Genomic DNA, 25,920 nt, shown 5'->3' with positions numbered 1-25,920 from the left:
TCATGATTGAAAGTGGACTATAGATGGATTTAGTAAGTAATTTAATTGAATTCTGATCTGGACTCGTGACGGACCAGAGCAGTAAAAGATGAGAAGTTCCCAGGTAAAATGTATTACTGATTTATCACTCAGACCTGCAACATCACAAGAAACACAATAATGTTTGAATCCAGCTGAACAGGTCTGACTTTCCAGTAGAAAAGTGACTCCAGTCTCTAACTGCTCCAGTCTGGAAACCAACAGAAACACTCTGGAGTTCAGGCTTATGTTCTCACACTGGGACTGTGTGCTGCCCCCTGCTGGCTCTTTCCTTCAGCCCATAAAGAGAGAAAGGGGTTTTCGGGCTGGAGAAGAAGCAAGTCAACACCAATCCCAGCACAGCTACCCCTGAACTTCACAATGGCAGCAACAGAGAGACACTTATTAATCCTGCAGAACGAGAGAATTGCAGCGACACAATCTGCTGTCTCAATAACAGTTCTTCAAATTAAAAGTAGAAGACACTGCTAATGTGTAGAGTACCTTTTTATGTCAAAAAAGACTTAATTTCCCAAACGTCTACTCATGACAGTTTCTATATTCTGTTTCTCACTGAAAATCATCACATCTCAAGAACCCATTTATGTGCATCCTGTTCTCTACCTCACTGTTTCACTGCCTTTCTCTGTTTTTCATGAGCTCCCTGTCAGTACATTTTCTCATTATTGTTAGTGAGCTTCAGTAAGTTCAAAGTTATGTGTTTGGTGTGCACTTCCTGATCTTTTTAATTGTCTCTGATATTCACAGTGTCAAGCTGCAGAGACCAGAGTCACCAGTGCCCAGCTGTGTGTCCATAAAGAGTGACTATTCAATGGATCGACCATTACAGTTCAGAGCTGGAGACTTCAGTCCTGACCCAAGGTGAGGTCACTGTTGTCCGTAGGGTGTATCTGTCAGAGGGTCATGAGATAAAATTGTGTGAACTGGATCACCTCTCACTTTCTTATTTCCTATGTTCTATGAAAAGCTGAATAAGAATAAAAGCTGAAAGCTGGTCAGTACGAGCTGTAGTCATGTGCAGTCTGAGCCAATGGGGTAACGTGCACTAGGAGATAGACAGACACAGGTAGATGCAGAAAAACACTTGATACCCTCATTGTATAGAATAAAATAATTTACTGCTTGGCAATTTGTTAAAGCAATAGAAAAGATACACATAATGTTGGGCTATGTAGTTAAAAAATGGAATTTACTGAAGAACATTTTGTTAAAGTTGTATAACACACCAGTGAGGCCTCATTTATAATTGTGTTCAGTGTTGTTTAGACATTGGTTACTATGTACAATGTCTTGGTGACAAAGAGATTACTGCTCTGCAATTAGTCGAGAGAAGAGTAACCAGGTACAGCCTTGGGCTCACAGGAATGTCTTAACTCTGAGGGTTAAAGGAACTGAGTCTGTCTGGTCTTATAAGAGTGCCTGAGGGGAGTCTGATTCAAGATCATAGAGTCCTAAAGACAGTGATGCAGTCAACCCCGTGAGCTGAAACTATAGTGATACACAGTGTGAAGGCGATAAGTGGAAAAACTGCAGGGAGGTGCATTTCAAACTGAGGACAGGAGGTCCTTATTTACACAAAGGGTTGCTGGAGTGTGGAACAAGCAACAGTGCCATGTGGGTATACTGATACCCTGGTATCTTTCAAGAAAAACACAGGCTGAGATCCTTGTATCAATTAGCTACTAACTACCAAACTGGCCAGAAGGGCTCAGTGATATCCTTTAATGAGTGTAGTTTAGGTGTCTGGATCTAGAATACTATTCTAACCTGCTGACCTAGCCTTTCAAATGTTCACATTCTGGCTGTGTTGCATTCCTGTTGCTTTTACAAGATTCATGATTGAACGTGGACTATAGATGGATTTAGTAAGTAATTTAATTGAATTCTGATCTGAACTTGTGACGGACCAGAGCAGTAAAAGATGAGAAGTTCCCAGGTAAAACCCATTCATGTGCATCCTGTTCTCTACATCACTGATTCACTGCCTTTCTCTGTTTTTCATGAGCTCCCTGTCAGTACATTTTCTCATTATTGTTAGTGAGCTTCAGTAAGTACAAAGTTATGTGTTTGGTGTGCACTTCCTGATCTTTTTAATTGTCTCTGCTGTTCACAGGGTCCAGCAGGGCAGACCAGAGTCACCAGTGCCCAGCTGTGTGTCTATGATGAGTGACTTTTCAATGGATCGACCATTACAGTTCAGAGCTGGAGACTTCAATCCTGACCCGAGGTGAGGTCACTGTTGTCCATGGAATGTATCTGTCAGCTGGTCATGAGATAAAATTGTGTGAACTGGATTACTTCTCCATTTCTTATTTCCTTTGTTCTGTGAAAGGCTTAAGAAGAATAAAAACTTGACTGGTAAAAAATGCTGAAAATAAAAACAAAACTCTACAGCCAGTATTTTCTCATGACTAAGGGATGAAAGAGTGTGTATCCACTGCAGACATGATCACAGACACACACAGGTGTGGAGGAAAAGTGAGTTATAATTGAACACAGGAGTGACGAGTAGCAGAATATAGAACCTGGATTTCTCAAAAAAATTTCAAACACTAGAGTGAGCAAGAGTAGCTCCACTTGGACATTCTGTCCTATTATTTCCACAGTAATGTCAAACTGGTTTTATTGAGTTGAGCTCCCTGTGAGGCGTATGGGCAGCAGATTGATGACAACTTGATGATGATGGTGGAGTTGGCAGCTGTAATTATTATTGTTAATAGGGACCTGTCCATCACTCTGATATTATAATTATTGATTATAATGTCCAGCCTTTTGTCCTCACAGTGGAACCTGGTCAGTACGAGCTGTAGTCATGTGCAGTCTGAGTCAAAAGGGTAACGTGCACTAGGAGATAGACAGACACTGGTAGGAGCAGAAAAACGCTTGACACCCTCATTGTATAGAATAAAATAATTTACTGCTTGGCAATTTGTGAAAGCAATAGAATAGATATACGGAATGTTAGGCTATGTAGTTAAAAAATGGAATTTACTGAAGAGCATTTTGTTAAAGTTGAGTAACACACCAGTGAGGCCTCATTTATAATTGTGTACAGTATTGTTTAGACATTGGTCGCTGTGTACAATGTTTTGGTAACAAAGAGATTACTGCTCTGCAGTTAGTTGAGAGAAGAGTAACCAGATACAGCCTTGTGCTCACAGGAATGTCTAACAGGGTTAAAAGAACTGTACCTGTATATAAGAGTGATGGAGGGGAGTCTGATTCAAGATCAAGACAGCCTCTCCTGAACATCACATACTGTATGTATCTATAGACACATGTACGACGAACAAGAGTGTTTCTGATGGGATACATATGGTTGCCGTCCTTCAGCCCATTGTCCAGGTGTGGAGATAGTAGAATCATGAAAAAACTGTATCGATGTTGTTCTCAGGGTCAGTTTATCAAGACCCTGGTTAACTGGGCCCAGTTTTTTGTCCATGAAGAGCTAATGACCCCGAGGTATAGATTACCGAACCATCTCTACCTTTCTTACTTAGTTTTGAGCAAAGTGTGAGAAGGATAAAGATGTTATAGCCAAAAAGTGTTACTAAAGTCTACAGCTACGAACATACATGAGTGATCAAAAAGTTTGTATCCAAGGCAGATACTGTATGAACACAGACACACATGTGTTGAGGAGGTGTAATTGATCACAGGAGTGACAAGCAGTAGAATATAGAACCTGGATTCCTCAAAACATGTCTGTGCTCTTGAAATTGTTTTCACCTCATGTGTGACAGAAGCAGGGATCTATAGAACCAGCTCCCAGCTGTGTGTCCATGAACACTGAATCTACAACAGATCAACCACTGGAGTGAGGAAGAGGAGCTCCACTAGGACACACAGTCCATTTACACAATAAGATGAACCTGGATTTATAGAACTGATTTCCCTCTTAGTTGTATTGGCAATACATTGATGTCAACCTGATGCTGATGGTGGTTCTGGCAGCTGTAATTATGCATGAGTTCTGTAGTCATGTCAGGTCAGAGTCAACAGGGTGATGTGCAGTAGGAGATATACAGACACTGGTAGGGTCATGCAAACACTTGATGCCTGCAATGAATAATATAATTTACCTCTAGACAGTGTGCAAAAATAAAAATGACACAGAATGTTAAGTTATATTTAAAAGCAAAGTAAGGTTTAGTTAAAAACAAAAAATTTATTGAATGACATTTTGTTAAAATTAAATAAAGCACTAGTGAGGCCTCATTTGAAATTATTCAGTTTTTCAAAGAATTTGGTCAATGTGTACAACATTTTGCTAACAAACAGATCACTGCTCTGCAGTTAGCCCAGAGAAGAGGAACTACATACAATCCTGGGCTCAAAGGAATGTCTAACACTGATAGTTAAAATAACTAAATCTATCAAGTCTTATAGGATTGACTAAGGGGAGTCTGATTCAAGATTATAGAATCTTAAAGATATAGACACAGTCTATAGGGACATGAGGTGAAACTGCAGAGGAGTGCATTTTAAACCGAGGATAGGAGGCCCTTCCTTACACAAAGAGTTGTTGGAGTGTGGAACATGCAACACAGCCATGTGGGTGATATTGATACCCTGGTGTCTTTCAAGAAAACACAGAATGAGATATGAAACAGTTAGCTATTAACTACCAAACTGGCTGAACGGGCTCCTCTAGTGACTATAGTCTAGCTGTGTAAATCAGGAGCACTATTTGTACCTGCTGGGTTTTTCATTTTTTCATTTTCATTTTCTGTGTTGAATTCCTGCTGCTTTTGTAAGAGTTATAATTTAAAGTGGACCAGAGAAGGATTTATACATAATTCAATTGAATATATAATCTGACTCTGTGAATGATGAAAATAGTAAGAGATGAGAAGATCCCAGGTAAAATACACTACTGATTGGAACAAGTAATAGGTTAATTCCATGCTGAAAAGAGAAGAAAGAAAACACAACGTTTTGGCCGTGCAGCCTTCTTCAGGTGTCCTGAAGAAGAAGGCTGAAGAAGGCTCCACAGCCGAAACGTTGTGTTTTCTTTCTTCTCTTTTCAGCATGGAATAAACCTATTACTTGTTCCTTTGCAGCTTACGCATGCTGACGCAGCTACCCACCTGAACTGCTACACTACTGATTTATCACTTATACCTACATCACCAGCAACATGATCAATGTATGACTTCAGCTTAGCAGTTCTGCCTCTCCAGTTGAAAAGTCTCTAGTTGCTCCAGTTTGGAAACCAGCAGAAACACCCTGGAGTTCCGGCTCATGTTCACACACTGGGACTGTGTGCTGCCCCCTGCAGGCTCTTTCCTTCAGGCCATGAAGAGGGAAAGGGGCTGTGAGGCTGGAGGTGAAGAGAGAGATCAACCCAAATACCAGCACAGTCACACATGAACATCACAATGGCAGCAGCAGAGACACTTGAACACTGACCGTGTGTGTTTCAAGTCACATGTGGCCATGTACTTTAGCCTAGTGTCAAGGTGGAGAGAGGAAAATATGATGGAAAGACAGTTTTAGAATCCAAACCAGAAATCAGAGCCGTGATACAGGGAGGTCAACAGAGCCAGATTTATTAATCCTGCAGAACAGGAGTTTTCCAGTGACAGAATCCACTGTCTAATCAACAGTTCTCAAAAATAGAAGCGCTGCTTATCAACACATTTTGTGTCAAAAAAGCTCATTCCAGTTTCTATGTTCAGTTTTACACTAAAAATATTGACATCTCCAGAGCCCAGTCAACTGCACCCAGGTTGCAGAAAAATGCTGAAAATAAAAACACAGTTCTATTACTAGTATATTCTCATGGCTAATGGATGGAGCAGTGTGTAAGCACTGTAGACATGATCAGAATAACACAGGTGCTGAGGATCAATGAGCTGTAATTCAATACAGGAGTGACGAGCAGCACAATATGAACCTGGATTTCTCAAAACACGTCTCTGCCTTTGAAGGTAAAGAGAGAGATCAACCTCAATACTAGCACAGCCTCTCCGGTGCTCATCATATAGGCATTAACAGGTGTGGAGAGAGGAGATTAATGAAAAAATATATTGGTGCTGCTCACAGAGTCAAGATGGAGAGAACAGGGTCAACAGGGCCCAGCTCTGTGTCCTTGAAGAGTGACCTATTAAGACTCCTGCACACTCAGCACACAGTGCTCTGGCCAAATCATGACAGAGCAGAAGGAAGAACATGAAGCACCTGGAATATCTCATTGTCTGTACTGGTACAGCAGAATGAGACCTCAGACCAGGGAAATGGTTTCTCCACCATAAAGCATCACACACAGGTGTTTCCCATCCCCAGCATGTCTTCCAGGTCATGTGGAGACCTGATAATGGTGAAAGGAACAGGACAGTGATGTCTGGGAGCTCCTGGTCATGAACTGCCATGGAGGGGGCTGTTTGGCACTGTGGGTTATGCAGGTTCACTTCAGCAGCTGGAAGGTGGAAACTCAAAACAATAAAAAAAATAGTAGGACTTGTTAGATTTCTCAATTAAATAATCTGGTTTTGCTATTTTATAGAATAATGTATACTGTAAAACATGCAATTTTAAGTCTAGATAAAATGTTAATTTTTAAAATTCATAGAAGTAAACCTGTAATTTCAGAGACAAAACAATATACAGTATATTCCTGAGTGGACAGACTGTGTCACAGCAGAGTGATTTAGGAAAAACACACATTCTTAATAAAGAAAACATGTAACAACAACAGAATATCAATCTGTTTACATGAATAAGACAATTTACTTTAAATTGTGGGTGTGTGTCTCCTTTTGTCCAGACCTCTGTGTGTGTCTCTACTGTCCTCAGCTCTGTGTTTGTTTGTGTTTGTCTCTCCTCTTGTCCTCAGCTCTGTCTTTCCCTCCTCCTGTCTTGAACTCTTTATGGGTGTTTCCATGTCTTATTTCTCCTGTCCTGAATTCTTGTGCCCTGCATTTTGTTTGTGCAAGAATCATTATAGAGGGGTTCAACATGACTTCTGTGACTCCTGGTCTCTGAGTTAAAGGCACAATGTGAAGATCTCTGACTATTTTCTTTGCTCACAGATCTGCTGGGCATGAAAACATGTCCTGTGATTTCTGCATTGAGACGAAGTTCAGAGCTGTGAAACACTGTGTCACCTGCATTGCCTCCTACTGTGAGACACACATCCGACAGCACTACACAGTTCCAGCCCTGCAGAGACACAGACTGGTGGACATCTGTGGAGACCAGGAGACCAGTCTGTGTCAGCAGCACCACAGAGCTCTGGAAGTGTTCTGTAAAACTGATCAGACTCACATCTGCAGTCTGTGTTCAGTGCAGGAACACAGGGGCCATGAAACCATATTTATGTCAGAACAGGTAATGACACAGGTAAGAGACTTCAGTCACACTTTCTGAAATCAGACCTGTGCTGAATATTGACACACTTTTCACCAGCTGATTCATTGTGCTTCTGTGTCTCTGTGTTGTGCTGTCTGTTCCCTGTGCTCACAGATCTGTAGTGACCCATGTGGCTGAATTGATACACACTCATCACTGAGGGCAGCTGAATATCTGTGTGGTGTTTATTTCACATGAACTATACAGTGTAAAACATTAGTGACCAGAACTCAATATCTCAGTACAAAAACACTGAGGGATAGTCTCTTATTCTTACTGTCGAACTGTTTCAGTATGGATGCTGTCATTCTGTCTCTATGAAAGCTTCAGATCTCTTGATTCCTTTAAATCTGCCAATTTTAACTCTTCCAAAGGTCTTACCTTTTTCTCTGCTTTGTATCTTCAGGATGTGAGGAGGGCTGTGACAGGTGAACCTGAGGATTTCTGCACAGGAGGATTCCGGGAGACTGTCCAAACAGGTAAGTGTTTGAGAGTGTCTCTCAGGAGAAGGACACACCAGGTCTCTGTGTGTGAATGAGTGTGCTTTGGCAACTTGAATCAAGTAAACATAATAATTTAAAGTCTTACCCACAGATTCTAAATATACAGTCTACACTTTATTGATACAACACTAAAACATGCATAACAAACCAACAAGAATAAAATAATATATTTGTGAATCAATCTGCTTTAATATGAATTGTTGATCATTCACTCAGGGGTTAAAGATGAGCCAATAACAAAGCTAAAATATATCAACTATTATTATTGTCTAACTTGTAGGTTATATGAATCTCAGTGTCATAGATATATCAGTGGTTAAATCACATTCATATTCTCAAAGACAAGTAAATATGCATTTACTATCCTATTATTTCACTTGTGTTTAAAGAGAATTATAATGTTAATATAGAAGTTTTGTACTCCTAAATCAAGGAACTTGTGGCCATTGGATGAATTTGAAATTCCTGCTGATGTCAGAGCTGAGCAAGGTTCATGCTGTAGTTTCTCCAGTTGCTTGCTCTGTGCTGGGAGTGTCCTGGTGGAGAGAGAGAGGAAGAGAATGATTTTGCCTCACATTACTAATGACAACTCCGCAAGGAAGTTAGCATCTTACTGAACTCCAGTCTCTAAAACCATCTGTGCACAGTCATCTGCTTACAGGCAAAGTAAGACCATGGAAGACAAGGTTCGTCTGAGCTGCAGCTTTTTACTGAAGATGCTTGGATATTCAGAATAATGACAAAAGAGCCCAAAAGGCAAAACATAAACATAGTTTGTGAAAAACAAGATTTCTTCTGTTTTTTACTGTTGCACTCTCTCAACCTGAAGTCTTTGAACAAGTCCTGACTCAGACTGCTTGCAATCACATTGTTGGAAAAGTCAGATTGCCAGGTTAACTGGAGAGAGAAAAGCTGAGCCAGTGAGCAAACCAATGAAATGATTTGTGTGCAACCCTATAAAACAGGAAATTACAGTTGGTGATTGCCTGGGATGTCAGCAGAAATATCTAGATACCCTCTAGGTCCGTCATTGGGTGATCATACAGATTGGAAGATTACTGAGGTCTGACCCATTGTCTTGGGTGTTATTGTCTTGGTGAAAGCAAAAGTATGATTTTTAGAAATCTTTAATAACAGCTTTAAAATGTCTAATAACTATTAATTCTATAATAGCTCTGTTATGACTATACGAATATGGTGTTTCTCAGCTAGCTGTTGCCCTGGGAAACTTACATTCTCATGAGGGCTTCCAGTTTTCCAGGACCAGCTGCACAAACCAGACTTTCCTTCACTGATCTGTATTAAGTAGTAATTAACAATTAATTACTCAGTTATTCTTTCCCTATTTAATGCTGAGGCACCACTTTAACAGTGCTTTTTCATTGTTCATTTCACCCCCTTCACTCCCTTTCTGTACTCTAGTGCTTTTAGTTCTCAGCTTCATTTTTATTCATTTCACCTGTCCTGTCTGCACTCCTGTTCTCCAGTTCCCTGGGCAGATGCCTCAGTGGCTTCTCTGGGTGCCCGTCCTGCCCTGGATTTCTAAGCATGTTTGCACCCCTGTCTTTGGTTCTCAACACCAGGATTCCACTCCGAAGTTGAATCACTGTTTTCCCTTGGAGGTCAGCACCACGAATCCGTTCCAAGACCGAGGTATCCAAGTGTCCTCCTCTTTTGGAAGCACAACACAGGATTCCTCTCTGATGCAGAGGCTGCCCAATTATTGCCTACAGGCTGATTTGCCAGGGCTGAGATCACTTGGGTGGATGTTGACCACACTCACCTTTCATCGCTGAATCAGTCTGTTCTGACTCCAGTTCTAGTTTGTTCCAACTAGAGATTTTCTCTGCCCTGCAGCACTCAGTTTCTGACTGCACAGCAGCTTCCGGCCTCCACCCTGGAGCCTTGGACTCTTCTCTGCTGGCCTCCTTCGCCAGCAGTTCTGAACCACTTCCAGGAGGCAGGTTCCGTTGTCCAGGGCCTCAGGGCTCTCCCCGTGCAGCCTCATCCTGTTGTTGTCCCCAAGAGTCCTGCTCTGGCACTTTAGTTCTTCTTTTCTTTAGATAGATAGATACTTTATTGATCCCGTAAGGGAAATTCTTTGTCCTCTTTCCTGCCGCCTTTCTGGCTCTTTTTCTTCTTCACCCTTTTCTCTCAGGCTGTCGGGGTACTTTTCTCTTCCCAGTCTCCTTCCTGCCAGGCATCCTGTGTCCACTCTGTCTGGAGAGCATTTCCCTATTAGCCTGGCCTCCCTGTGGATTCCTGTTCCCTGTGGATTCCTGACTGAGACTGCATCTTGCAGCTGTGTTGTCCCAGGGCTCATCACAACCGCCAAATGGTAAAGATATGCTAAGAATATAACTGAGTGTTAACACAATTAGAGACACCTGACCAATCAGAAAAACCCCAGACTAAGTATTGAACTGCTATATAACACCTGTACAGTGCAATAAGAGAGATAGACCTTCCTTCTGCACTAAAGAGAATGACCTCCAATCTCTAATAATAACTATAACAATATTTTTATTATAGCATATTTCATTCCAATGAATCTCAATGTACTTCACAAAAAGAAAAGCTTAAAAAAGAACTCAGGGAACGTAATAACTAAGAAGGAAAAAGATAGGAAATTAGTAATAGTAAAAGTTGATAGGCTTGCTGGTAAAGAAGGGTTTTAAGATCTATTTTAAAGTTTTCGGTGGAATTTGCTTGCCTGAGATGGTGCTTTGTTGGAACAAGGATGATATGATCTGATTTCCTTGCTCTGGTCAGTACCAGTCAGTTAGTGAGAACTTATGTGAAACTGTAGCTGAGTAGCTGCTGTCTTCTTGAGGGAATGGGAATCTGTGAATTGAACCTGTCCCCCTGTTCTAAAAATATATCTTCTGACCAGGCGAGACTGTTTTTAACCAAGGGATTCTCTATACAGGAAATCAGAGTTTCCTAAAAACAACAGAATGGCAAACTCTCTGAATACGGTTTAAATAACTAGAAGCTGATCTTTACGGGTGACAGTGATCTTGACAAGCATGTCACACCACTGGTGTCAGTACCACTACAACTCGGAAAGCACCTCAGTTTCTTCAAAGCATCTGAGATCTGCATGAATGTTTTCATTAGATAGATGTTAACCACTGTCTCTAAATTCTTAGACACCTCAAACCAGCTCCTTCAAACAGCTGTATCAATATATTACATTTCATACTACATTTATACATTTCATTACCCTACACTGTACTGTTCAGTAATGAAACAGAAAATAAACAGTAATTAATAAAATCAAATCACTGAAGTGTTTCCCTGACATAACTACATTACAGGTTTCTCACAATTTTCAGCAAAAAAGCTCAAGATGATGTGCAGAGGATAATGTTGAGCCTTATGTAACAAAGGAAAAGGATGTACCTGTATCAGGTCCACTCATAGTCTGCTTTTTTCAGGACTAAAATAGTCAATTTCTTTCAGGGTCTCCCAATGCTGTATGCTTTGACTCTTTAAATTGTCACCTGCTGAACACTGCGCTGAAGGGAAAAAATGGTCAATTTAAATCACTTAGAATTGCATTTAAAACCTAAGGAGTCTGTGACAGATTCCCCTTTGATGGTAGCTGAATATTAGGGAATTGCTCACATTAACTCCTGACTTGACTTGACTGGATCTTTTGCGTTGCATGTGGACCTACTGTATATCATTGTATTTAACCATTTTAACTCTAAGAACTTTAACTGTATGGCTTTCTTGTACTTTATGAAAAAAATAGTGAAATGAGGCCTCAACTCTGCCATTTTGGCTGGTCTGCCCACTCTGTCTTGTTTTTTACTGGCAGGTTGACACAGAAACACTGTACCAGCTCAGGGTCTGACTCTCCTGAGCCGACAAGGACAGTTCACTCCCTGAATACTCACATAGTTAAACCTGCCTTCACACAGGAGACACCAGTCCCCTAATAACCTCCTGCTGATTGAACACACATTCTCCCCGGGTATTTAGAGTATCTATACATCTCCCTCTGGTATCCTAATATATACTTAGGTGCCCAGATCCAGGAGCCCTGTTATACAGCTAAAAAAACTAAACTGTTTTAATAAGTAGCCTCTTCAAGGTCCAAGATTTCAATTTTACTGTTTCCTTGTTGTGGTAGTGCTGAAAAAAACTTTATTTTAGCTTCCATTACAATATTCATTTCTTTTTTCACATGTCCTCTGTTGGTCTAATATCTTTTTTACCTGTGCTTGTTGCACTTCATTATACTCTGCAACTGTAAGATAAACTCACTGCTGCAGCTGCTCCTGCAAGAGCCCAACTCTGACAGCCAGCTGCTGATCCTCAGTTAACTGTTCCTAGCTGCTGGAGCACGTGTTCTTGTGGAGTTCTGAGACCTTGATCATGTAAACTCCACTGCTGCTTCAGCTGGGTTTCTTGAACCAGATCTTGCTCTTGTACTTTCTCTTCAGTCTTCTTATCTTTAGAAACCCTCATTAAATTGAGCTCAGTGCACACTGGGGTCCAGATGCTCTACTTTGTTGTTGCAACTGGTTCCCCATGTGAATTTCTACCCATCTACTTCTTCCTCCAACAGCAAAGGCTCATGCTGCTTATAAATCCATTATGAAGCCTGCCCTACACAAGAGTGGTATGCAAATTCCTACATACTGTAAGAGTTTATGAAGACCTAATTAGAAGATAAAAACTGTGAGAAAAAGTCCTACAAATGATTTTTTTCCCCTCATGGCACCTGAGCACCACCTTAGATAATATAGTATATAATAATAACCTTAAAATGTGAGTTAACAATTGTGGCACTACATGCGGGGGGTGTATTCAGTGTAATCCTTTGTCATCACAGCTGCACTAATGAAAGATGGGCGGCAGCTGTGAGAACTCTGTAAAGGCACAATGAGCACCTCCCCGAAAAGGATAAGCAGGGTGAGGATCTGTGCACGGGCAGTCCCGGAAGTGATTGTAACCGAGTGTGAGGCTGTTTCTTTTAGCCTGTCCTGTCCTGTCTCTATACCGGGGCAGGCTTTCCATTTTTCCACAATTAAAATTTTTATTTTGGCCTTGCGCTCCCTTCCTTTTCCCAGACTGGACCCTGTTAAACAAGGTAAATCCAGTCTGGTCCCCGCCACCAAGCGGGGTCTTTTTCCAGGCTAGACCCCGGTTAGACAGGGCAAGTCCAGCCTGGGCGCCACTCTACACGACGGTGCTGCGCTGTTTCACATAACGGTGCATTTTCTCACTAACTTCACAGACGGGGCGCCGACTCACTCATTCACCGCGGCTCCTCCCACTGCCGCATAGTTACACAAAATACATAACAAATTAAGCCAAGAATAATTAGAATGCTTATACGATGTATTATATAACCACCAACATAGCATACTTATTTTTTCAATGTGAAAGTGCTAAGACTTAACCTGTGTTACTGTACACTCCCAACATATAACATAACAACGTATAATATAGTCTACAATCAAAAAGTAAAATAAACACTAATGTACTAATGCTTCTGTATACTATTTGATGAAAGCAGCAAAAAATTATAGAAGTTTCACTGTACTGTATGATTAGCGTAGGAAAGTACTAATGGGTGAACATTATTTTTTTATTATTAAAATATAATCAACCTAATGTTAGACACAATGATTCATTAAAGATTCACTGTGTCTCCTGGCAGTTTTATGGAGTAGTGCAGTCCTGTATTTTTACATATTATTTGAAAAGAAAAAGATGCACAAAAATGTAATGTAAAAATATTAAAACAAGGTAAAAATACTACATAGGTTTAAAAATAAAAGTTTGGAATATCAATGGTGCACTATACTGGTAGGTCAATTGCTTATGATTAGTGTTTGTTTCATATACTTCAGTGAATCTTATACAGAACAGTGTACTTAAGACGTGTGAAATACAGAGCTTGTACTGTATATTTAGGATAAAAAAACAAGAAAAGATGTCATAAGGTTGATTGCAATTCTTAAAAATAAGTTAAAAGATAGGGAAAACAAATACATGAAGTATAATCTATATATGATTTTGTGGTGGAAAAAAAGCCATTGTGATTTATTGGAAATTAACAAAAATGGACGCCTTTCTCCTATTAGTCTGTTAAACCAAGGGTTTACTTTGTTCACTCAGATAGCCCTTGTTTCTTGAATTTCATTACAGTTCATTATATTTCTCCTACAGTATATGCTACTGTTTTGTTACTTTATTTGTTCATAAATTTGTTAATCAAATAGATCTGATTCTGAAGGTGATTGGGTATACGTGAGCTAATTTAGAATCGCTGCTACAAGAGGTGGGCTCTTATCCAACCAAGCTGGATCAGATTCTAGATCTACTATTAATTTGCTAAAAAAGTTGTAGAATATTTTTCACTTGGATATTGAGGGGTAGGGTGTTTGATCTTTACTCTAAGGCAGCTAAGGGTGACAATTTTGAAAGGGAGCTCTGTAGACACTGTATATATATTCCTGTTGGTTTGCAGTGCACATTTTGCTGTTGTTTCAATAAATTACTTATTGTGTAATTTTAATCCATGTGTGAATATTGCTCTACTAATTCAATTTCTAATTGTTCCGGTAAATTCAACAATCACGTCAATACAGTGGATCGATATTTTAAATATTTTAAGGAATAGTAAATTGCAGTAAATATTATGACACCTTTGGCTTTTGCCACAATGGTCAGTCAGCATCTTGAACTACAGCTTGGCTTTCTGATACCCAGGATAGAGCAGAATCAGTCGTCAATCTAAGGAATGAAAATAACTCCCATGAGGAAATTGTCTTCATGAGAGGGTGTGTCTGTGAGGCTGTGAGAGACCAGGACATGACTATCAGAGGGCGATTAAAAATGAGGAGTTACTGCCGGAGCTCCAGCTAGGACAACTAATGGACTGTGTCTGTGACTCTTGACTTTATCTGTGTCCATCTGTTCTGATTGTGTCTCACACTCACACTCTCAATAGCTTGTGTCCCTGTAAGAGATCTGTCATCACATCACACTGTCATGATTTCTACTGCAGCCTCAGACTGTGTCTTTACTATCGTGTTCTTTCTGTTTTAGGGTGGCTGCAGACACTGAAAGACAAACACAAGGAAGCTCTAAAGACGCAGTTTGAAGTTGTGTCTGAGGGAATTGCTAAGCCAGGAGAGCAGACCCTCCTTGATGACATCTTTACACACGTGTGGATAACTGAGGGCAGCTGTGTTGAGGTGAATCATGGACATGAGGTCATGCAGGTAGAAACTGTCTCCAAAAGCACAAAATCAGAGATCCACTCCATCAAGTGCAGCGATATTTTCAAGCCACTGCCAGGACAGACCATTCCTACCAGGACTGTAATGATGAAGGGAGTTGCTGGCATTGGGAAAACATTCTCTGTGCAGAAATTCATTCTCGACTGGGCTACTGGAAAAGACAACCAGGACTTCGATTTTATATTTTTTCTTCCATTCCGTGAACTAAACTTGATCAAATCAGAAATGAGTTTACAGGAACTGGTTCTGTGTTTCTGTCCAGAGATCAAATCCTCTGATAATGTTTTAGATGGCCACAAAGTCCTGTTCATCTTTGACGGTCTGGATGAAAGCAGACATCCTTTGAACTTTAAAACAAACCAGAGGTGGTCTGATGTGGAAAAGCAAGCTTCAGTGGACGTGTTGTTAACAAACCTCATCAAGAGGAACTTTCCTGTTAATTCTTACATCTGGATCACTTCCAGACCGGCTGCAGCAGGTCTGATCCCTCCAGAGCTCATCAGCAGGGTGACAGAGGTTCAGGGGTTCGAAGACCAGCAGAAGGAAGAGTACATCAGAAAGAAGTGTAAGAACAGAGCTCTAGCAGACAGAATTATTTCACATATAAAGACACTGAGGAGTCTTTACATTTTGTGCTATGTTCCTGTTTTCTGCTGGATTGTAGTTACTGTTCTGGAGCACACTTTGGAAGAGAACAGTAGGGCAAATCCAACAACACTGACAGATTTCTATACATACTTTCTGCTTGTCTTACTGACAGCAAAGGAACAAAAGGAAAAGAAAGAAACTGTCCTTAAAACAAATCAAGAAGTAATTCTGAAGCTGGGAAAGCTGGCATTTGAAAGTCTGGAGAAAAACATCATAGTGTTCTATGAAGAAGATCTGAAAAAATATGGCATTGATCTCAACAGCTCTTCCTTTTACTCAGGGGTGTGGAAGGAAATATTTAAACAAGATTCAGTCTTGTTTCAGGAAAAGGTGTACTGCTTTTTACACTTGACTGTCCAGGAGTATTTTGCAGCTCTGTATGTTTTAGGTTCCCATCAAAACAGCAATATTAACCCACTGGAGAAAGGAAACCCACCAGCTTCCACACTGTTCCACTTGAAAAAAGTTGCACTTGGAAGAGCCATCCAGAGCAAGACTGGTCATCTTGATCTGTTTGTCCGATTCCTTTTGGGGATGTTAATGAAGAACAACCAGGAGCTTTTGAGGGGATTCCTGTCACACACACAAGATCATTCCAGTGACATCCAGAAAACAGCAGGATTCATCAAGGAACTCATTAGAGAAACTTCCTCTCCTGAAAGATGCATGAACCTTTTCCACTGTCTGAGTGAACTGAAGGACAAGTCTTTAATCTACGAGTTCAATGTGACTCTGGATAAAGTAAAACATTCAAGACAAAGCCTCTCACCTTCCCAGTGTTCAGCACTCGCCTATTTCTCACTGCTGTCTGAGAAAGAGATTGATGTCTTCAACATGAGAGAATATGCTACATCAGAGGAGTGTGTACGGAGATTGCTACCTGTGGCAAAGATAACAAAAACCCTTAGGTAAGTACCTCAGATTTCCTTCACATACAGTACAAGGGCCAAACTGTCCCTGTGAGGTCTGCTGGCTGGTACACAGTAAACACACGAATTAAGCACACTTTTTATTTTTCAACATTAAATCCCATAATTAACTATTTTAACTTTTTTTTTAAACTAGTTATTATTGATTCTACAGTGCAATGCCAAAATATAAAAGCTCACAATTCGAACTTCGGACACTCCAGCTGCAGGTGTCGGCCCAACGGCCGACCACAAGCTTGACTCCACTCAATTGTCTTGCAGCCTGGAGCACAGTCAGTGTCTCAGTGTTGACAATATTAATTTATTATTTTAAATATATTTATATAGACTGTAGTGGTAGCGTATTATGCGTTCTTCATGCGATTTGGCATGGAATTGTTTAACTCGGTGACTATTTTTGGAAACATTTTGACATGCTTGTTTTAAATACATTTTGCAGTGGTTATTGTTGTAATGGAAATTGAAAGGCTTGTGAACTGAGTGATGTTTTGGTTGAATGGTAAAATTTTCACCTGTGAACCAGAAGCTCCAGGGATCAGTTCCTGCCCAATACATCAGTGCTAACAAATAGACTCTTTCTTTGATAGTAAAATACAATAATGTGTACTATATTATTTTTATATATCACAGTTAAACATTAAAATAATATACTAATAAATAAATAATGTAAATGAGTTTGCAAAATGTGAATAATGTGAGTGAAAACTAGTTCTACCAAATGTTCAGAGAGAGTCAGAATTTAAAGATGCCCTTAAACAGAAATCACAATTGGGGTTTTTAAATGCCTATTTGTTTTAATATTATTCATTAAAGTCACTATGCATAGTATATTTTTTTAAGAATTAAGATCTAAAATAAGAGAGAGGAATTAATAAGACAAAAGTTACAAACTGTATGTGATTTTGTGCAACAATCTCCCTCATCGCCCTTCTTCTCCACTTTGATGATGAGGATGCTGGGAGCCCTGCAGACTGAGAAGTGTTGGAAAGAGGAGGAGGGGTGCGACAGGCGAAACATGAAAAAGAGGAATTTGATATCATGAGAATTTCAGTGAGACAGGTCACGCTGTAGTATGTGTGCACAGTTTAAACTAAATAGCAGTTCTTTTCACTGTAGCAACGTGAACATGCTTAAACTTAAACAATCTTTAATCAACAAATTTGAAATCTTTTAATACAGAAGTTATTAACCTATTTCATACTCACATACGATTTGGGGAAGGGTGTGCCCAGCAGGTGTTTAATGAGCACCAGGAGTCTATTTTGCAAATAGCTTTAGTAAATTGACAAAAGTCTGTACTTTCAGGTTTCATACAGCAAGATCAAATTGTATTTGGTTAAGTAACTACAATAGCTCCTGGAATTCATGTATGAACTGGCTTCATCACTATGTTCTCCTTCCAAATGATAGCTGATGTGTGCAGAACATACTGTCACTTTGGCTGCCTTTGCATTAACAAGTGGTTGCTACACACTGGTCCTGGTGGAGGAGAGTCTCCATTATCTGTAAGTGCTTTGAGTGGAGTGTCCCTACTGCAGTTCAGTCCATTTTGAAACTCTTAAGATGTATCAGTTTGCTTCCATTCATACTGTAGGTAATTTGCTTTTCCTGCAGGAAAAAATGTGGAAGAGCAGGAGAGGAAGCATGAGAAAGGTGCAGCCCACTGCTGTTAGTCATAGAAATGTTAGTCAGTGAAATACAATGTTTTTTTGAAGCCATAGTGTCTAATATATTTTTTCATCTCCAAGATATAGTGCCTTAATTTGGGGTAATTACATGACTATGTACGACAATCTTGAGTGGTAGCAACACATTCTGGGCAGTTCAGGCACTGAATTACTGGATGAGAGGATAACAATGTTTGTAATTTTCTATCTGTTTGGCCTTTGACGGATATTTTGCATTTGAATACCAGTATTTTCTTTGCATCTATGTGAACAGTATCATACTTTAACCGCAAGAGTTGTCGTTTCAGCCTAAAAAGCAAATGTTAACAATTGAATTTTCTAAAAAATAGCTTTAACTGTCATGTCATAATACTTTATAGCTGTCAGTGTCAGTATTTTTAAACTGAAGAAGTAATCAGTTTTTCATTGTGTCCTTTTTAAATAGGCAATTCAAAAAAACACCTAAATGCTTCAACTTGTCTTTTGATTTATGTATTTAAAAAAGTTACAATGAACAACTTCCCCCATTAAAAGACCATTGTTGTACTTCTATTTTATGCAAAGCAAATACATAAATGTGGAAGAGTACGAGGAAATTGGATTATATGTTTTTGTATGATCACTGTATGTACTACATTGAATAGCACTGGAATCACTACCACATCATATATATAGACCAATAATACTTGAAAATATTTGTGTTAATTAAACAACATTTGAAGAGTGTCTTCTGTACAGTATTTGAATTGGAACATTTGTAAAATGATGCATCCGCCAGTCCAATCATTTTCTAACTGCTTTATCTAGTACAGGGCTGTGGGGGAGCTGGAGTTTATCCTGGCAATCAACTGGCACAAAGCAGGATACAACCTGGATGAGATGCCAGTCCGTTGCAGAGCACACACAGATACAAACATGCACACATTCTCACCAGGACTCATTTCCCAGAAGCCAATTAAACTACCAGTATGTCTTCGAACTGTTGAAGGAGATGGAAACACCGAGGGGAAACCCATGTTAACACGGGGAAAACATGTAAATGGCACACCAGGAACTGAACCCTTTCAATTGAGCTACCTTAAATGACACAAACAGTCACAAATAGAGCAGTAAGGAATGAGACCGGTTCAGCTCTACACTTTGTTGGGGGGGGGGGGGCTGAGTGACGTAACCCATCCCCTGTAAAAATAAGAAACTAGACATTGGAAATGGAAGGAGCACAAACACTAGTGCCAGATCATCTAGGTGATGCCACCGTGCATCAGAGAGGCAAATGGTAGCTGGAGCCAGTTGCTCTGTGACCTGCATAGGGGAGCTCCATAGATGTCTGAGCTGGATATGCCTGGAGTCTGTCCTGGGAAAGTAGAAGTTTGTGTCCAAGCATGAAGGTGGCTGGTGAGCAGCCAGCTCTATGGCGAGCTTTGTGGCCATGTGTTGGAGCAGTGTATGGAAGAGTTCAAGTTCAATGGAAATTGATTCAGTGAGCTCATACAATTAAAGAATGCAATACAAATATACAACAAATTCAATAACAGAATGCATCCACTCAGCATATTCACAAAACATCCTAAACTCACACCAGTAATACAATAATAACAGTGAGATAAGTAACAGTGGAGCCTAATAGAGCCATGCAAAAATATCAGAGTTGAAAAGCAGAATATATGCATCTCACAGCCTCCAAATAGGTGCTGTTATAGACCTAGTAGTTCTTGTCTTAATAGACCTAATCTACTTGTCAGAGGGGAGAGAAGTAGATAGAGGTTGGGCAGTGTGGGAAGGATTAGCAAGGATCTTCAGAGCTTTGCATTTCAGAGTGAGTCCACAGAAGTAAGGTGACATCCTAAAGTTTTGAAAGTGATACTGTATACACTACTCTCTCTACCTGCTTCTTGTCCTGGGCAGAAGTGTTGCCGTACCGCATTGTGACGCAGAAGGCCAAAACACTCTTGATGACAGATCTCTGTAAAAGAGGTTTAATGCTTCCTGTGACACTCCAAACATCTTTAACTGTCTCAGGAAGAAGAGCCTGTGGTGAGCTTTCTTGATCATAATGGGTGTGTTGACCTCCCATTTTAGAGTGTTGGAGATGATGGTGCCCAGGAACTTAAATTTGTCCACCACCTTTACAGCCTGACCATTGATGAGTAGTGGTGAGAGTTTGCTTTGCTAAAGGTCCACCACAAGATCTTTTATTTTGCTCACATTTAGTTCGAGGTTGCACTGTTCAACTTATTGAGCTATTTAATTTCATTGTACTGACTCACCATTGTTTGTGATGAGGCCTGCGAAAGCAGTGTTATCAGCTGTTTGACTGAACCTTAATGTGAAATAGTCATTTGTGTTCAGATAGTAAAGCATAAGTGATCAGACACAACCCTGAGGAGTTCCTGTGCTCAGAGTGAGAGGCTTAAAAATGGTACCTTCAGCTTCACCAGCTGCTTCCTATCAGAAAGGAAATCCAGTAGTCAGTAGCATAGAGTCTGATCAATACCCACATCTGCTAGCTTATCTAAAAGCTTGAGAGGGGTGATCGTGTTAAAAGCAGAACTGCAGTCAATAAAGAGGACCTGGCTGCTTCTAGATGTTAAAATATGTCATGGAGCCCCAGGGAGACTGCATCCTCCACTGACCTGTTTGCTCTGTAGGCTAACTAGCCTTGGGTCCACATGCAATTTAGACAGGAAGTTGGCTATAAGTCATTCCAAAACTTTCAGAATAATAGACATCAAGAATACTGATCTGTAGTTATTGAGGCAGCTCACAGTGAATTTCTTAGGTACTGGTATTAGTAATCATCTTAAAGCAGTGTGGTACCTTAGCCTGTTTAAGGGATCAATTGAAAATACCCGTAAAAATAAGAGCAAGCTGAGTGGCATGATATTTTGGTATAGCTCAACCAAGACTCAAACTCAGCGGACACCGACTGCAGCCCATTGTCGGCGGTTATGGCCTGTAAGAGTGTAGAGTAACCTGAAGTGAATTTTGTGAAAACAAAGAAGCTAGAGAATTGTGTGGTGAGCAGTGAACAAAGCTCAGGTCCACACAGATTCACAGGCCTCCTGTCTTCCTCCTGGCCGCTATCAGATTGGATACCTATGGGGAGGCATCAACCAGTTCAGGTGTTTGGTGTCGAGGAGGGGCTGGAGAGGCAGAGAGGCAGCCGACACTCTGAATGTCACCAATGTTATATCATGAACCAGGCACAGACTATATGAATACATCTGGCATACAGTATAATGTTATAGTGGTCTTTGAGGTCCTATGGCTTGCTGGGCTGTGTCAGTGTGTCTTTGTGCAGGTGTGCTCTCTTGAAGTACAGTATAATGTGACTGTGGTCAGAGAGAGGAGTTTGTGGTCAGACAGTGAAGGTGCTTATAGCAGAGGGGTCCAGCTGACCATAGTTGACCACACTGCTGCCCAGAGCTGAGCTATAACCAAACCTTTCTAAAAAGTCCCGTTTGGTCCTTCCATTGATGATGTACAAGCCCAGCCTTTGACTTTGATAGAGCTGTAGCTGTGGTAGTTCCACACCAGGATTGGGAACCGCTGTAATACAGGGTCTAAGGAGAAATAGAGCCTAACAGAGCCAGCAATGGGTACAAGGCAGCATATACTGGTCAGAACACTTTTCGGAACCCCAGTCCATCACAGGACACACAGACACAAATGCTCTGAGAAAAGGGCAAATTTTCCCAAAAATTAATTAACCCACTTGTATGTCTTTTGACTGTGGGAGGGAACCGAAACACCTGGAGGACATCTACGGGAGCATGCAGACTCCATGCAGATAACACTCCAGGAATTAAACTCAGGGCCCCAGCGCTGCAAGGCAACATTGCTCACCCCTGCTCCATCATGCTCCCATCCTCTCAATCACGTAGACCAGAATTATTGACCCTAATAATAAATCAGAGCTAATAACATCAGAATAGAAATATATCAACTATGAGAGTTGATAGTCTAACTTTAAACTAGCTTCATGTAATTCATTTGAAAACAGCTTTAAATCCCAATAATAATTCACTAAGTCAGTGCTTCCTTTGAGCCTCTCAGCAAGACTGGCTCCACTTTCTCACCACCACTCCCCCTTTTATATACAACAGGCCAGCCCCTCCTCATGAGGTTAAACCACAAACTGTAAACACTGAAAATGGGGAACGAGAAAAGGTTTTGAAAACATCAGAAAAGACAATCATTTCACCCTAGACTAAAATAAATATATTAAAATAATATACATTATACATTAATCTAAACATATAGCAAGTTATAGAAAAACATAAAAATTGGGAAAATTCATTTTATTATAAGGAATATGGTGATCTGAATTGATGGCACTGCTATTCAGAAACAGTAGTCAGGTCTGAGTAGCATAAATATGGCCAAGTTTACCAGAGTTGGTTTAGGGTTAGGGTTAAATGTAATTTTCAGCTAAGAAATTTGTTTTTAAACAAGTGTCCAGAAGATATGTTTTCTAAAACCAATTGAATCAGGTAAAAGGAAACAGTTCAACTTTGGCTCATCAGATTTGTGAGGGAAAGTGCACATTTCCTTGTGAATACTGCTGAATGAATGGATGATAAAACACACATTTTTCAATTTATGTTATAATAGTTTTAACAGAACAGGAAAATTTCCACTGTCTGTAAAACTCTTTTTAGCACGGCACTCAGATGCCGGAGTTTCAGTGGCCCACACACTTAGTAATACCATTCCAGGTGTTTACAATAAAATATGTAGAATTTTTTAGATTTGTTCCATTTGTCTCAAATGTTTATTTTTTTATTTTTTTATTTATATTCAGGCTAGAAGACACATACTGTAGGGAAAGGTCTATAAGCATTTTCAGACTTTTTAAGGTCCAGAACTTAAAATATTGATCTTTGAAGACAGAAAAAAAATCTATTTATTGCTTTATGTGTTTTTTTCTGGATATTTCTGTCTGGTGAGTGGAAAAAGTCAATAAAGAAACATGAAGACATGAAGACAGTGAGAGAACTCAGACTGTCCCAGGATATAATGCTCTTACTGCCTATTGTAGATTATTGCATAGAATATCAGAATATACATCAGAATATTATATACTCTGTCGACAATGAAGTCCAACTGTATCAATGTTAACTGAATTTAAGTGAAACGCACAGCTAGTTTGTGAATCACAAGATTTCCCCTTTGGCAGACAGTCTCAGGCAGTATTCTGGTTTGTATGGACTTGTTCTCTCGGCTGCTGTCTTGTACTAAAGTTTAGTTTCCTAAATTGGACAAGGTGGAAGCAATCACATGGTAAATATTTCACCCAGGCTTTGATTGAGAGACCAAGTCAAAGAATATGAGTAAAGTTCATGACCTTATAACATGGCTGGGGGAAAGCAGGAATTCAGGGCTCTGTGATAAACCCTATGACTTTCAACAGTTTTCATCAACTGCTTATAGCCCGGCCTTGTGTCCTGCTGAATCCAGCAGGAGACCCTTAAACTCACCCTGGTCCTCTTTCTACTGGACACCTGTGGGGTTGACCTGTCCCCACTGCATCCTTTCCTCCTCAGACTGCTAGAGGAGTGGGGCTGTCTGTGTATGTGGAGATGAGGAGCTGCTTTGTCAGTCCTGGACTCCACTGTTTCTAAGAGTCCCTGCTCTTACTGTAATAGAGTCTCATACCTTAGAGGAATTGTCTTTGGACACAGCTGAGGGGAAAGCTCTTATCACAATCCACACTCCTGCGTGCACCTCCCGGCGTACAAACCTGCGCCGCTATTAGCAATTAGCCCTGTACTCCCTGTTTTCCCATATAAACCCCTTCTCTCCATTCACTCCTCGCTCACTGTTGAGATAGTCGTAGCTTTCTCTTGTGCGCTTTTCTTCATTTACTGTTTACTGTTTGTTGTTTGTTGTTTGTTGTTGTTGTTTACTGTTTTGTTTTTTTTCACATATCCAACATGCAATTCTTAGGCTACATCATTTCCAAGATGGAAGTCATTAAGAACTGGCCCACCCCCAAGAACTTGAAGCAAATTCAGCGCTTTCTGGGCTTTGCCAATTGTTACTGCCGCTTTATCAGGGACTTCAGTTCTGTCGCAGCCCCCATTACCTTCTTGACCCACAAGGGTCCCAGGCAAGGCAAGTGGTCCCCCGAAGCCGACCGCACCTTTCTCCACTTAAAACACCTTTTCACCTCTGCCCCCCTCCTCCGCCACCCGGCCCCTTTGCCTTTCGTCCTGGAAGTCGATGCCTCTGCTCGTGGAGTTGGCACCATTCTATCCAAACGTCATGGAGACAAGGGCATCCTTCACACCTGTGCCTTTTTTTCTTGAAGACTATCCCCTGCCGAGTTGAATTACGATGTGGGTGACAGGGAACTACTTGCCATCAAGCTCACTTATTCTTCACCTGATTTAACTTCTTTATCTCCTACAACCCTGGTTCCAAGAATGTTAAGGCTGATGCCCTTTCCCGCCTGCATGACCCTCCTAATGCTGAGAGACCTCCTGAACCCATTATTCCCCCTCATAAGTTTATTGCCACCATCCGCTGCGACATTGAGGACCTCGTGCGACGCCCTCAGTCCAACCAGCCCGTAACCCCCCAGTGCCCCACGGATAAACTTTTCGTTCCTGAATATGTTTGCGCCGACATCCTCTGCTGGGTTCATGACTCTCTCTTCGCCGGACACCCTGGAGTTCGCCACAGCTGAAAGCTCATCTCCACTCACTTCTGGTGGCCCTCTCTCAAAACTGACATTACCTTGTCAGCTTATGTTTCCGCATCCCAGGACAACTGGACCTCCCTGCTACCTTGGGCAGAATATGCTCATAACTCCCTCTTCTCCTCCTCCACCAGCATCTCACCCTTCCTCTGCTCCTTGGGATATCAACCCTCTCTCCTGCCTATTACTAGCCCCGACTCGGATGTCCCCTTGGTACGTCAATATGTGTCTTCTCTCAGGAAGCTCTGGAAAACAGTCCGGTCCTCACTTTTGAAAACCTCATGTCACTATAAGAGGGCAGCTGACAAGCACCGAAGACCCTTCCACAGGCTCCGTAGAGGACAGTTCGTTTGGCTTTCCACCAAGAATATCCCTTTACGCCAACCCTCTGCCAAATTGGGACCCTGTATTATCGTCCCTTTCCGGGTCGTTTCCAGGATTACCCCGGTTTCTTTTCGTCTTGCTCTCCCCCCTTCCCTCCGGATACACCCTACCTTCCACGTCTCTCTTCTTAAACCTTACCATTATTCCCCCCTCTCTAGATCTCAACCTCAGCCGCCTCCACCCCGACTTATCGACTCCCACCTTAACTGTTAATAAGATTCTGGATTCTCGTTGGCACACGGGGCAGCGCTAGTACCTTGTGGACTGGGAAGGATACGGGCCGGAGGACAGATCTTGGATTCCGGAGCAGGACATCCTAGATAAATCCCTCATCAAGTCGTTCCATCAATCTACGGCGTCCGGAGCCACCTGTGGGGGGTACTGTCGCGAACCACACTCCCGCGTGCAACTCCGGGCGTACACACCTGC

At 41.0% G+C, this 25,920-nt stretch overlaps 1 protein-coding gene across 1 annotated transcript in view; it reads left to right on the top strand.

Annotated features, from left to right (window-relative positions):
* LOC148647124 (NACHT, LRR and PYD domains-containing protein 3-like) overlaps window positions 1-25,920 on the top strand; it is a 405,714-nt gene that overhangs the window by 13,161 nt on the left and 366,633 nt on the right. Inside the window, exons 4-8 of the mRNA XM_088609314.1 lie at window positions 787-900; window positions 2,153-2,266; window positions 7,074-7,383; window positions 7,799-7,871; window positions 14,967-16,716. Coding sequence (XP_088465440.1) covers window positions 787-900; window positions 2,153-2,266; window positions 7,074-7,383; window positions 7,799-7,871; window positions 14,967-16,716 — 2,361 coding nt within the window. The remainder of the gene's footprint in view (window positions 1-786; window positions 901-2,152; window positions 2,267-7,073; window positions 7,384-7,798; window positions 7,872-14,966; window positions 16,717-25,920) is intronic.

Source organism: Lepisosteus platostomus, chromosome 16 (assembly GCF_059453375.1).
Source record: "Lepisosteus platostomus isolate fLepPlt1 chromosome 16, fLepPlt1.hap1, whole genome shotgun sequence".
NCBI classification, from domain to species: Eukaryota; Metazoa; Chordata; class Actinopteri; order Semionotiformes; family Lepisosteidae; genus Lepisosteus; species Lepisosteus platostomus.
The sequence above is the reverse complement of the archived record's forward strand: the minus strand, read 5'-3'. Positions and strand labels throughout refer to the sequence as shown.